At 49.6% G+C, this 14,732-nt stretch overlaps 1 protein-coding gene across 1 annotated transcript in view; it reads left to right on the top strand.

Moving 5' to 3' along the window:
- Positions 1-14,732, top strand: part of LOC144511126 (aminopeptidase N-like) — a 109,012-nt gene that overhangs the window by 23,196 nt on the left and 71,084 nt on the right. The window contains exon 4 of the mRNA XM_078241104.1: positions 9,017-9,143. Within this exon, the coding sequence (XP_078097230.1) occupies positions 9,017-9,143 (127 nt within the window). The remainder of the gene's footprint in view (positions 1-9,016; positions 9,144-14,732) is intronic.

Raw genomic sequence — 14,732 nt, 5'->3', positions numbered from 1 at the left:
TAACACATAACTATCTGCATATATACATGTTATAGAGCAAACTCCATACTTGCTTCTACACTAGTCTCTGTCCAGTCCACAACTCCATCTGGACTATGGTCATGTGTATCTTTACATCAGACTGTGGGCAGTCCTATACTCACTCCCACATTAACCCTTACGAAGCTAGACACCCTTAGACCACAACCTGTTCTTAAGTCTGAATTTCTGATATGCACAGAATTGGGACGTTGTCACTCAAGCCTCAGCTCCTTGGCCATTAGGTCTTCTGATTGGATAAATCAATCAGTCTGTGCTGGTGACCAACCCAAGGGCCAATCCCTGCTCATTTCTCCACCAATCCTGTTCTTCTTCAGTTGACTGCAAGACCCTCCCATTTCCAATTTCAATGAGCGACATAACCAGGGGAAGGAATGAGGCCATTCCCTGTTTGCTGACAGGAAAACACAATCCTTCTTCCCAAAGGATCCTCTCGCCCACCTATCAGCTTCCGGTGTCCCCCGAGGTTTCAGCCATTCCACCATTGGCCGTGACCCATAACTCTGAGCATGAGACCCTTACCTGGACCTGGGGTGATTGTAAAAATGTCGGGACGGCCACTCTCTGAGATCTCTGTGGATCTGACTCCCCACAATCCACCAATCACAATGCTCAAATCTCCATGCATTATTCACTGACTGTGGATTTTAACTGGCTTTAGCGTCCAGTTTGTATGAACCAGCCTGAAACCAGCGGGTGGAGGCGATTGGGTAACGTTCACACATCAGCAGCAGGTAATCTCCTGGTCACTCTGCCAACCCCAAGACTTCAGCCAAAGTGACCGGCTCTTTACTCTGATCTCGCAGTTTCTATTGGATTTGAGGCAGCTGCAGGTCAGTTTTAAAACACAATTAAAATTCGAACACGTAAACACGCAATGCTAATACATTAGCTCAGATTGGTTCAATTGTGTTGAGTGTATTTTCATCATCCTGAAACCTCTTTGAAAATTAAGTTCAGAACACAGCCTGCAGAAACAAAGAGCGGGAAACAACCCAGCTTCCTGAGCAAGGAACAGCACAGGGACAGGCCCTTCAGCCGCAAGAACACAGCCATGCGGAGTTTAATGACAGCTGGATGTTAACCTCGAGCAGAAGATGAGAGAAAGACCTGGGTACGGGTCCTGAGATCAGCTAGACCCTCAGTGGCTCCCTGGGTATGGATAGGAAGTCGAGCTGGAAGTTGAGGAATAATGTCTTGGGCAAAGGAAAGAATATTGTCGGTCCGGCAGTCAAATTGCTCAGGCCACGTTTACAGATTTTCTCACCCAAAGGTCCAGTGAGCAAATTTTGGAAAAATAAGGATTGGCAAAAAATAAACCAAATTTCAAAAAAAGCTGAAGTTTTAAGAGAAGAAACATTTGCTGGACGAGAGCGCAGCCAATCATAGCAATCCATTGTAACGTTAAATGTGAGTCAGTGAGAGGGGGGCAGTGAGAGTGGGGGTGTGTGTGAGGGGGGCAGTGAGAGTGGGGGTGTGTGTGAGGGGGACAGTGAGAGTGGGGGTGTGTGTGAGGGGTCAGTGAGAGTGGGGGTGTGTGTGAGGGGTCAGTGAGAGTGGGGGTGTGTGTGAGGGGGACAGTGAAAGTGGGGGTGTGTGTGAGGGGTCAGTGAGAGTGGGGGTGTGTGTGAGGGGGGCAGTGAGAGTGGGGGTGTGTGTGAGGGGGGCAGTGAGAGTGGGGGGGTGTGTGAGGAGGGCAGTGAGAGTGGGGGTGTGTGTGAGGGGTCAGTGAGAGTGGGGGTGTGCGTGAGGGGGGCAGTGAGAGTGGGGGTGTGTGTGAGGGGTCAGTGAGAGTGGGGGTGTGTGTGAGGAGGGCAGTGAGAGTGGGGGTGTGTGTGAGGAGGGCAGTGAGAGTGGGGGTGTGTGTGAGGGGTCAGTGAGAGTGGGGGTGTGTGTGAGGGGGGCAGTGAGAGTGGGGGTGTGTGTGAGGGGTCAGTGAGAGTGGGGGTGTGTGTGAGGGGTCAGTGAGAGTGGGGGTGTGTGTGAGGGGGGCAGTGAGAATGGGGGTGTGTGTGAGGAGTCAGTGAGAGTGGGGGTGTGTGTGAGGGGTCAGTGAGAGTGGGGGTGTGTGTGAGAGGGGCAGTGAGAGTGGGGGTGTGTGTGAGGGGTCAGTGAGAGTGGGGGTGTGTGTGAGGAGGGCAGTGAGAGTGGGGGTGTGTGTGAGGGGTCAGTGAGAGTGGGGGTGTGTGTGAGGGGTCAGTGAGAGTGGGGGTGTGTGTGAGGGGGACAGTGAAAGTGGGGGTGTGTGTGAGGGGTCAGTGAGAGTGGGGGTGTGTGTGAGGGGGACAGTGAAAGTGGGGGTGTGTGTGAGGGGGGCAGTGAGAGTGGGGGTGTGTGTGAGGGGTCAGTGAGAGTGGGGGTGTGTGTGAGGGGTCAGTGAGAGTGGGGGTGTGTGTGAGGGGGGCAGTGAGAGTGGGTGTGTGTGTGAGGGGTCAGTGAGAGTGGGGGTGTGTGTGAGGGGTCAGTGAGAGTGGGGGGGTGTGTGAGGGGGACAGTGAGAGTGGGGGTGTGTGTGAGGGGGGCAGTGAGAGTGGGTGTGTGTGTGAGGGGTCAGTGAGAGTGGGGGTGTGTGTGAGGGGTCAGTGAGAGTGGGGGGGTGTGTGAGGAGGGCAGTGAGAGTGGGGGTGTGTGTGAGGGGTCAGTGAGAGTGGGGGTGTGTGTGAGGGGGGCAGTGAGAGTGGGGGTGTGTGTGAGGGGTCAGTGAGAGTGGGGGTGTGTGTGAGGAGGGCAGTGAGAGTGGGGGTGTGTGTGAGGGGGGCAGTGAGAGTGTTGGTGTGTGTGAGGGGTCAGTGAGAGTGGGGGTGTGTGTGAGGGGTCAGTGAGAGTGGGGGTGTGTGAGGAGGGCAGTGAGAGTGGGGGTGTGTGTGAGGGGGGCAGTGAGAGTGGGGGTGTGTGTGAGGGGTCAGTGAGAGTGGGGGTGTGTGTGAGGGGTCAGTGAGAGTGGGGGTGTGTGTGAGGGGGGCAGTGAGAGTGGGGGTGTGTGTGAGGGGTCAGTGAGAGTGGGGGTGTGTGTGAGGGGTCAGTGAGAGTGGGGTGTGTGTGAGAGGGGCAGTGAGAGTGGGGGTGTGTGTGAGGGGTCAGTGAGAGTGGGGGTGTGTGTGAGGAGGGCAGTGAGAGTGGGGGTGTGTGTGAGGGGTCAGTGAGAGTGGGGGTGTGTGTGAGGGGTCAGTGAGAGTGGGGGTGTGTGTGAGGGGGACAGTGAAAGTGGGGGTGTGTGTGAGGGGTCAGTGAGAGTGGGGGTGTGTGTGAGGGGGACAGTGAAAGTGGGGGTGTGTGTGAGGGGGGCAGTGAGAGTGGGGGTGTGTGTGAGGGGTCAGTGAGAGTGGGGGTGTGTGTGAGGGGTCAGTGAGAGTGGGGGTGTGTGTGAGGGGGACAGTGAAAGTGGGGGTGTGTGTGAGGGGTCAGTGAGAGTGGGGGGTGTGTGAGGGGTCAGTGAGAGTGGGGGTGTGTGTGAGGGGTCAGTGAGAGTGGGGGTGTGTGTGAGACGGGCAGTGAGAGTGGGGGTGTGTGTGAGGGGTCAGTGAGAGTGGGGGTGTGTGTGAGGGGTCAGTGAGAGTGGGGGTGTGTGTGAGATGGGCAGTGAGAGTGGGGGTGTGTGTGAGGGGGCAGTGAGAGTGGGGGTGTGTGTGAGGGGGACAGTGAAAGTGGGGGTGTGTGTGAGGGGGGCAGTGAGAGTGGGGGTGTGTGTGGGGGGACAGTGAAAGTGGGGGTGTATGTGAGGGGGGTAGTGAGAGTGGGGGTGTGTGTGAGGGGGACAGTGAGAGTGGGGGTGTGTGTGAGGGGGGTAGTGAGAGTGGGGGTGTGTGTGAGGGGGGCAGTGAGAGTGGGGGTGTGTGTGAGGGGGGCAGTGAGAGTGTGGGTGTGTGTGAGGGGTCAGTGAGAGTGGGGGTGTATGTGAGGGGGGACAGTGAAAGTGGGGGTGTATGTGAGGGGGGTAGTGAGAGTGGGGGTGTGTGTGAGGGGGACAGTGAGAGTGGGGGTGTGTGTGAGGGGGGTAGTGAGAGTGGGGGTGTGTGTGAGGGGGGCAGTGAGAGTGGGGGTGTGTGTGAGGGGGGCAGTGAGAGTGTGGGTGTGTGTGAGGGGGACAGTGAGAGTGGGGGTGTGTGTGAGGGGGGTAGTGCGAGTGGGGGTGTGTGTGAGGGGGGTAGTGAAAGTGGGGGTGTGTGTGAGGGGGGCAGTGAGAGTGAGGGGGGGAGGCAGTGAGGGGGGATAGAGTGTGTGGGTTAAAGTCTGTGCAAAACCTGAGTCTGGATGCAAGGCAGAAACTCCCACCCACCCCCCTCGCGCCCCCCCCCCCCCCCCCGCCCCCCCCTCCCCGCCTCACCCCCCCACCCCCGCTTAGTCAATACAGGTCTTTTGATACACATCAATGGTGCTTTTTCCGTTAAAAATTAGCAATTGTTCCTCTGTGTCGGCACAGTCGGGGGTGGGAATAGGAGTTGTAGTCCGGAAGTCAGTGTTGAGGGTAGTGAGGTATTGGGGAAGGTATCAGGGTCAAGGGTGGGTACCAGTCGACAGGAAGGTGGGTTGAAGTGTGTCTACTTCAATGCAAGGAGCATCCGGAACAAGGTAGATGAACTTGGGGCGTGGATTGGTACTTGGGACTACGATGTTGTGGCCATTACGGAGACATGGGTAGAACAAGGACAGGAATGGTTGTTGGACGTTCCAGGGTATAGATGTTTCAGTAAGTGTAGGGAAGGTGGTAAAAGAGGTGGAGGAGTAGCATTGTTAATCAAGGATAGTTTAACGGCTGCAGAAAGGCAGTTCGAGGGGGATCTGCACACTGAGGTAATATGGGCTGAGGTTAGAAATAGGAAAGGAGCGGTCACATTATTAGGAGTTTACTATAGGCCCCCAAATAGTAATAGAGATGTGGAGGGAGGAATTGCAAAGCAGATTATGGATAGGTGTGGGGGTCACAGGGTAGTTCTCATGGGGGACTTGAACTTTCCAAATATTGATTGGAACCTTTGTCGGTCGAATAGTTCGGATGGGGCAGTTTTTGTGCAGTGTGTGCAGGAGGGTTTCCTGACACAATATGTGGATAGGCCGACAAGAGGTGAGGCCACATTGGATTTGGTACTGGGAAATGAACTGGGCCAAGTGTTAGATTTGGTTGTGGGAGAGCACTTTGGAGATAGTGACCACAATTCGGTGTATTTTGTTATTGCAATGGAGAGGGATAGGGCCGTACGGCAGGGCAAGGTTTACAATTGGGGGAGAGGTAATTATGATGCGATTAGGCAAGAATTAGGGGGCATAAGTTGGGAACAGAAACTGTCAGGGAAAGGCACTAATGAAAAGTGGAACTTTTTCAAGGAACAAATATTGGGTGTCCTTGATAGGTATGTCCCTGTCAGGCAGGGAGGAAATAGCCGAGTGAGGGAACCATGGTTCACGAAAGAGGTGGAATGTCTTGCAAAGAGTAAGAGGGAAGCTTATGTAGGGATGAGGAAACAAGGTTCAGATGGCTCGATTGAGGGTTACAAGTTAGCAAGGAATGAGCTGAAAAAGGGGCTTAGGAGAGCTAGGAGGGGGCATGAGAAGTCCTTGGTGGGTCGGATCAAGGAAAACCCCAAGGCTTTTTACTCTTCATAGAAGAGTGAGGAATAAAAGGAATACATGAGGAATAAATGTGAGGAATAAAAGAATGTCCAGGGTGAGGTTAGGGCCGGTCAAGGACAGTAGTGGGAACTTGTGTATGGAGTTAGTAGAGATAGGAGAGGTGATGAATGAATACTTTTCTTCAGTGTTCACCAAGGAGAGGGGCCATGTTTTTGAGGAAGAGAAGGCTAATAGGCTGGAGGAAGTAGATGTTCGGAGGGAGGATGTACTAGCAGGTTTGAATAAACTGAAGGTTGATAAGTCCCCTGGGCCTGATGAAATATATCCTAGGATTCTTTGGGAGGCAAGGGATGAGATTGCAGAGCCTTTGACTTTGATCTTTGGGTCCTCACTATCCACGGGGATGGTGCCAGAGGACTGGAGAGTGGCGAATGTTGTTCCTCTGTTTAAGAAAGGGAATAGAAATGACCCTGGTAATTATAGGCCGGTTAGTCTTACTTTGATGGTTGGTAAGTTGATGGAAAAGGTCCTTAGGGATGGGATTTACGACCATTTAGAAAGATGCGGATTAATCCGGGATAGTCAGCACGGATTCGTGAAGGGCAAGTCGTGCCTCACAAATTTGATAGAATTTTTTGAGGAGGTAACTAAGTGTGTTGATGAAGGTAGGGCAGTTGATGTTATTTGGAGAGTAATGAATTGATAGGTGATAGTCAGCATGGTTTTGTGGCAGGTAGGTCGTGCCTTACTAACCTTATTGAGTTTTTTGAGAAAGTGACCAAGGAGGTGGATGGGGGCAAGGCAGTGGACGTGGTATATATGGATTTTAGTAAGGCGTTTGATAAGGTTCACCATGGTAGGCTTCTGCAGAAAATGCAGATGTATGGGATTGGGGGTGATCTAGGAAATTGGATCAGGAATTGGCTAGCGGATAGGAAACAGAGGGTGGTGGTTGATAGTAAATATTCATCATGGAGTGCGGTTACAAGTGGTGTACCTCAGGGATCTGTTTTGGGGCCACTGCTGTTTGTAATATTTATTAATGATCTGGATGAGGGTATAGTTGGGTGGATTAGCAAATTTGCTGATGACACCAAAGTCGGTGGTGTGGTAGACAGTGAGGAAGGGTGTCGTAGTTTGCAGGAAGACTTAGACAGGTTGCAAAGTTGGGCCGAGAGGTGGCGGATGGAGTTTAATGCGGAGAAGTGTGAGGTAATTCACTTTGGTAGGAATAACAGATGTGTTGAGTATAGGGCTAATGGGAGGACTTTGAATAGTGTGGAGGAGCAGAGGGATCTAGGTGTATGTGTGCATAGATCCCTGAAAGTTGGGAATCAAGTAGATAAGGTTGTTAAGAAGGCATATGGTGTCTTGGCGTTTATTGGTAGGGGGATTGAATTTAGGAGTCGTAGCGTTATGTTGCAACTGTACACAACTCTGGTGCGGCCGCACTTGGAGTACTGTGTGCAGTTCTGGTCCCCACATTACAGGAAGGATGTGGAGGCTTTGGAGAGGGTGCAGAGGAGGTTTACCAGGATGTTGCCTGGTATGGAGGGGAGATCCTATGAGGAGAGGCTGAGGGATTTGGGATTGTTTTCGCTGGAAAGGCGGCGGCTAAGAGGGGATCTCATTGAAACATATAAGATGATTAGAGGTTTAGATAGGGTGGATAGTGATAGCCTTTTTCCTCTGATGGAGAAATCCAGCACGAGGGGGCATGGCTTTAAATTGAGGGGGGGTAGTTATAGAACCGATGTCAGGGGTAGGTTCTTTACCCAGAGGGTGGTGAGGGATTGGAATGCCCTGCCAGCATCAGTTGTAAATGCGCCTAGTTTGGGGGCGTTTAAGAGATCCGTAGATAGGTTCATGGACGAAAAGAAATTGGTTTAGGTTGGAGGGTCACAGTTTTTTTTTTAACTGGTCGGTGCAACATCGTGGGCCGAAGGGCCTGTTCTGCGCTGTAATGTTCTATGTTCTATGTTCTATGATGTCATATACATGGATTTTAGTAAGGCGTTCGATAAGGTCCCCCATGGTCAGCTTATGATGAAAGTGAGGAGGTGTGGGATAGAGGGAAAGTTGGCCGATTGGATGGGTAACTGGCTATCTGATCGAAGACAGAGGGTGGTGGTGGATGGAAAATTTTCGGACTGGAGGCAGGTTGCTAGCGGAGTGCTACAGGGATCAGTGCTTGGTCCTTTGCTATTTGTGATTTTTATTAATGGCTTAGAGGAGGGGGCTGAAGGGTGGATCAGTAAATTTTCTGATGACACCAAGATTGGTGGAGTAGTGGATGAGGTGGAGGGCTGTTGTAGGCTGGAAAGAGACATAGATAGGATGCAAAGCTGGGCTGAAAAATGGCAGATGGAGTTTAACCCTGATAAATGTGAGGTGATTCATTTTGGTAGGACAAATTTAAATCTGGATTACAGGGTCAAAGGTAGGGTTCTGAAGACTGTGGAGGAACAGAGAGATCTTGGGGTCCATATCCACAGATCTCTGAAGGTTGCCACTCAAGTGGATAGAGCTGTGAAGAAGGCCTATAGTGTGTTAGCTTTTATTAACAGGGGGTTGGAGTTTAAGAGCCGCGGGGTTATGCTGCAACTGTGCAGGACCTTGGTGAGACCACATTTGGAATATTGTGTGCAGTTCTGGTCACCTCACTATAAGAAGGATGTGGAAGCGCTGGAAAGAGTGCAAAGGAGATTTACCAGGATGCTGCCTGGTTTGGAGGGTATGTCTTATGAGGAAAGGTTGAGGGAGCTAGGGCTGTTCTCTCTGGAGCGGAGGAGGTTGAGGGGAGACTTAATAGAGGTTCATAAAATGATGACGGGGATAGATAGAGTGAACGTTCAAAGACTATTTCCTCGGGTGGATGGAGTTATTACAAGGGGGCATAATTATAGGGTTCATGGTGGGAGATATTGGAAGGATGTCCGAGGTAGGTTCTTTACTCAGAGAGTGGTTGGGGTGTGGAATGGACTGCCTGCAGTGATAGTGGAGTCAGACACTTTAGGAACATTTAAGCGGTTATTGGATAGGCACATGGAGCACACCAGGATGATAGGGAGTGGGATAGCTTGACCTTGGTTTCAGATAAAGCTCGGCACAACATCGTGGGCCGAAGGACCTGTTCTGTGCTGTACTGTTCTATGTTCTATGTAGTAACATTCCTAACGGAAAGCCATAGCACAAGCTCTCCTTTCCTTGTAAGAGATAAGTTTTTATACTTTCCCCAGAGAGACAGTGTTTTGTGGAGGGTTACAATGTTCTCACTACCAGGACATGATCTTGTACCTCGATATAAGAGCAGAACAGTTCTTCTGATCTAAAACTCCTTTCAAGCAGGAGACTATGAAATTAATACTTAAACTGACAAAAGATTTCTAAACAATGTCATCTTTTTCAGATCCGTATTTGGGCCCGAGACCAAGCGATTCAGGAAGGACAGGCAGACTACGCATTAAATGTTACTGGAAAGATTCTATCGTATTTTGAACATTATTACAATATTAGCTATCCACTTCCAAAATCAGGTATGTTTTTTGAAGATGGTTTTTATTCAGTGTTTTGTTGAATTAGAAATGTTTGGTGTTGTTTTAGCAACATTCAGTAATCAGAGCAGCGTGCATTATTATTTTTAAACGTCTAACAGGAAACTCCAGGTATTTAAAATTATGCATTCCATTTCTCTAATTAGTACACATGATGTTTTAGGAGCAGTTATCCTTAAAGGCGATCTTACCAAAAACATTCTAAGTGCCGAATGAGTGTGAAAATAGGAGAGAATCGTGATGATTATTTGGACGAGCTCCCAGTTGCAATCTACGACATTTAGTTAAAAAAAGGCAGGATGCAATTCTCGCCAGGAGGGGGCAGAGCCTATTCATGCCGATGAAGCCGGCTGCTGAGCTCTAGGGGCGCCATTGCGCAGGTGCCCCGATCTCACAGTGCACAATGTATACATGTACAGTGTACAGGGAGATCTCCTGTCATCTCCCCCCCCCCCCCCAGTGGACATTGGGACCTGCCGCTGATCGCTGTTGGTCTCCCCAACCCTCACTCCTCCACCGATCACCAGCCCAGCCAATCAAACCCCACTGCAGAATTCCCCCTTCCCTCGGCTCCCTACAGAGCTCCCCCTGCCTACTTACATTGTGGCCCTGCCCCTTCAGGCCCCACCTTCTCAGGTCCCACCCCAGTGGATGCCTGGTGGGCAGTGCCAGGGTGCCCGGTGGGCAGTGCCAGGCAAACATTGTTAGGCTGACACTGCCTAAGAGGCACTGCCCAGCCCTACCCTCGACCATCCAGGAGGCTTCAATGGCCTCCATTCCCACCATCACTTGAGGTCCCTGTTGCTGGGGACCATATGTACCCCTCACTGGTGAAGACCTTGACCAGTGAGCAGACAAGGACAAGTGAGTCTGGATGATTGCCCGGATGATCCCAGCAGAGCGACATGGTGGCACAGTGGTTAACACTGCTGCCTCACAGTGCCAGCGACCTGGGTTCAATTCCCAGCTCGGGTCACTGTCTGTGCGGAGTTTGCACGTTCTCCCCGTATCTGCATGGGTTTCCTCTGGGTGCTCTGGTTTCGTCCCACAGTCCAAAGATGTGCAGATTAGGTTGATTGGCCATGCTAAATTGCCCCTTAATGTCAGGGGGATTAACAGGGTAAATACGCGGGGCATTTTTCCTCAAAGCCTCCTAAACCTCCCACCTCTCACTTTTAACTTGTTTCCCCTCGTAACTGACCCTTCAACTAAGCGAACAGCTGCTCCCTCTCCACTCTGTCCGTGCCCCACATAATCTTGTCCACCTCTATCAAGTCGCTCCTCAGTCTTCCCTGCTTCAACGAAAATAACCCAAGCCTATCCAATCTCTCTTCATAATTTAAATGTTCCATCCCAGGCAGCATCCTGGTGAATCTGCACCCCTTCCAGTGCGTTCACAACTTTCCTATAATGTGGCGACCAGAACTGCACCCAGTGCTCCAGCTGTGGCCTCACCAAAGTTCTATACAACTCCATCGTGACCTCTCTGCTTTTGTAACCTATACCCCGATTGATAAAGGCGAGTGTCCTCACCACCCTGTTAACCTGCCTTATAGAACATAGAACATTACAGTGCGATACAGGCCCTTCGCCCCTCGATGTTGCGCCGACCAGTGAAATCAATCTAAAGCCCATCTAATCTACACTATTCCAATATCATCCATATGTTTATCCAATGACCATTTAAATGCCCTTAATGTTGGTGAGTCCACTACTGTTGCAGGCAGGGCATTCCACGCCCTTACTACTCTCTGAGTAAAGAACCTACCTCTGACATCCGCCTTCACCTCTAACTTTTATTCATTTATGGCATTGTGATCTCAGTTGATGGTTTAACTGGACAGTTTTCCCAGAATGGAACCCAGGCTCAAAAGACTAACATTTACTGTGTTCAGAAAACATGGAGGAAACAGAGTCACATGACCGTTAATTAGTTTTAACAATGAGAAAATCATTAAACATGAGAAGTTCGATTATGATACAGTGCACCTTTACTCCACCCCTTAGCTTCACAAATAGACAGAATTTAATGTTAACACAGATTACAAAGCATATCTAGATTTAGGCTATAATGGTCTCAGTAATGCACAGTCCCTTTAAACACACAGGCTGGCTATGGTCAGATACTCTCCACTCTGAACCCAAAAAAATCTATCTGCCTCAGCCTTGAATATATACAAGGTTTCTGCCCCCATAGCTCTCTGTGGCAAGGAGTTCCAAAGACTCACAACCCGCTGAGAGAAGAAACTCCTCTTCATCTCAGTCTTAAACTGGTGCCCCTTTATTCTAAGACTGTGCCCCCTGATCCTAGACTCACCCACGAGGGGAAACATCCTCTGAGCATTTATCCTGTCAAGTCCTTTAAGAATCCGATATGATTCAATGAGATCACCTCTCATTCTTCTAAATTCCAATGAATAGAGTCCCAACATGTTTAGCCTTTCTTCATAAAACAATCCCTCCATAGCGGGGATCATCCTAGTGAACCTTCTCTGAACTGTCTCCAATAAAATAATATCTTTCCTTAAATAAGGGGACCAAAACTGCTCCCAGTGCTCCAGGTGTGGTCTCACCAATAATTTGTACAGCTGCAGCAAGATTTCCCTCTTTTATGCTCCAACCCCCTTGAAAGTGAACCCCTTATCCCCATTTGCTGTTTCCTGCCCATTAGCCAATTCTCTCTCTGTGCCAATATACTTCCTCCAACACCATGGGCTCTTATCTTGTGGCTTTTGTGAGGTACCTTGTCAAACACCTTCTGGAAGTCTATATACAACACAGCTACTGGTTCCCCTCTAACCACTCTCGTTAAGGCTTCCTTGTAAAACTCTATTAAATTAGTCAGACACGATTTCCCTTCCATGAAGCTGTGCTGAATCTGTTTGATCAGATTCTGATTTTCCAAATGTGCTATTACTTCCTGAATAATCGATTCCAGCATTTTTCCAACAATAAATGTTAGGCTAATCGGCCTGTAGTTACCCACGTTTTTGCCTCCCTCCTTTTTGTATAGGGGTGTCACATTGACAGTTTTTTGATTCTCCGCTACGTCTCCAGAATCCAAGTATTTTTGGAAAATTATATCCAATGCATTCACTAACTCTGTAGCTACTTCTTTTAGGATCCTAGGGTGCAAGGCATCAAGACCAGGGGACTTGGCCCCATTGTTTGCCTAATACTACTTCTATAGTGATAGTGATGGGACTTCATTTCTCCCCTATATTCATTAGTATTAATGGGATGTTCAAAGTTTCTTCCCTTAAGACTGATGTCTTTGGTGTCCTTATCTGAGGAAGGATGTCCTTGCTATAGAGGGAGTACATCCTGGGATGGCAGGTCTGTCACATGAGGAGAGACTAAGTCGGTTAGGACTATATTCACTGGAGTTTAGAAGAGTGAGAGGAGATTTCATAGAAACTTATAAAATTCTAACAGGGTTAGAGAGGGTAGATTCAGAAAGAATGTTCCCAATGATCCCAAAGGTCCCCCATGCAAGGCTTCTCGAAAAAGTGTGAGGGCATGGGATCCAAGGTGCTGCTGCCCTGTGGATCCAGAACTGGCTTGCCCAAAGGAGGCAGAGAGTGTGTATAGATGGGTCTTTTTCTAAATGGAGGTCGGTCACCAGTGGTGTGCCCCAGGGATCTGTTCTGGGACCCTTGCTGTTTGTCATTTTCATAAATGACCTGGATGAGAAAGTGGAGGGATGCGTTGGTAAGTTTGCCGACGGCACGAAGGTTGGTGGGGTTGTGGATAGTCTGGAGGGATGTCAGAAGTTACAGAGGGACATAGATAGGATGCAAGACTGGGCGGAGAAGTGGCAGATGGACTTCAACCCAGATAAATGCGTCGTGGTCCATTTTGGCAGGTCAAATGGGATGAAGGAGTACAATATAAAGGGTAAGACTCTTAGTACGGTAGAGGATCAGAAGGACCTTGGGGTCCGGGTCCAAAGGACTCTAAAATCGGCCCTGCAGGTGGAGGAGGTGGTTAAGAAGGCGTATGGTGTGCTGGCCTTTATCAATCGAGGGATTGAGTTTAGGAGTCCGGGGATAATGATGCAGCTATATAAGACCCTCGTCAGACCCCACTTGGAGTACTGTGCTCAGTTCTGGTCGCCTCATTACAGAAAGGATGTGGAAAAGATTGAAAGGGTGCAGAGGAGATTTACAAGGATGTTGCCTGGATTGAGTGGCATGCCTTATGAGGATAGGCTGAGGGAGCTCGGTCTTTTCTCCTTGGAGAGGCATAGGATAAGAGGAGACCTAATAGAGGTGTATAAGATGTTGAGAGGCATAGATCGGGTGGACTCTCAGAGGCTTTTTCCCAGGGTGGAAATGGCTGCTATGAGAGGACACAGGTTTAAGGTGCTGGGGGGTAGGTACAGGGTGATGCGCATCAATTGGACACGAGGCTCGAAGCTTCGGTAAAAGAAGGCTTTTATTAACTAACAATGGAACTAACAGAACTTTAACACACTATCCCAGACTGAAGAGGTCCCACCCGAGCAGGGGGTCTTATACCTCTCCCAGGAGGCGGAGCCCGACTGGGATGTGCCACAACAGTAACAACCACAGGTGTATCAATCCCACCCTAGCCCAACAACAACATTAGAACAATCCCACAGTGGGAACCAACGATGGTTCACCACACAGGGGAAATGTTAGATGGAAGTTTTTCACACAGAGGGTGGTGGGCGAGTGGAATCGGCTGCCGTCAGTGGTGGTGGAGACGAACTCAATAGGGTCTTTTAAGAGACTCCTGGATGAGTACATGGGACTTAATAGGATGGAGGGTTATAGGTAGGCCTAAAAGGTAGGGATATGTTCGGCACAACTTGTGAGGCCGAAGGGCCTGTTTTGTGCTGTAGTTTTTCTATGTTTTTCTATGTTTCTCTGATGGGGGAGTCCAGAACTAGGGGTCATAGTTTGGGGATAAGGGGTAAACCTTTAAGAACTGAGGTGAGGAGAAATTTCTTCACCCAGAGGGTGGTGAATGTGTGGAATTCACTACCACAGAAAGTAGCTAAGGCCAAAACGTTGTCCGATTTCAAGAAGAAATTAGATCTAGCTCTTGGGGCTAAAGGGATCAAGGGGTATGGGAGGAAGGGGGAATCAGGATATTGAATTCGATGATCAGCCATGATCAAAATGAATGGCAGGGCAGGCTTGAAGGACCGAATGGCTCCTCCTGCTTCTAGTTTCTATATAAGAGGTTATTTGTAAGAGGTTATTTAAATAAATAAAAAGGAAGGGAGGAGTCAAAGTTCTTTTTTAATTCATTTGTGGAACATGCGTGTCGCTGGCTGGCTAACATTTGTTGCCCATCTCTGCATCCTCCTCACAGCTCACCCTCCCACCCAACTTTGTATCATCTGCAAATTTGGAAATAATACATTCAGTTCCCTCTTTCAAATCATTAATATATAATGTGAACAGCTGGGGTCCTAGCACAGATCCCTGCGGAACCCCACTAGTCACTGACTGCCAATCAGAAAAAGACCCATTTATGCCAACTCTTTGCTTCCTATCTGCTAACCAGCTTTCTATCCATCTCAAGACATTACGTGCAATC

This window comes from Mustelus asterias, chromosome 24 (genome assembly GCF_964213995.1).
Source record: "Mustelus asterias chromosome 24, sMusAst1.hap1.1, whole genome shotgun sequence".
NCBI lineage: Eukaryota > Metazoa > Chordata > Chondrichthyes > Carcharhiniformes > Triakidae > Mustelus > Mustelus asterias.
Note: the sequence above shows the minus strand (reverse complement) of the source record. Positions and strands in the feature narration are given on the sequence as shown.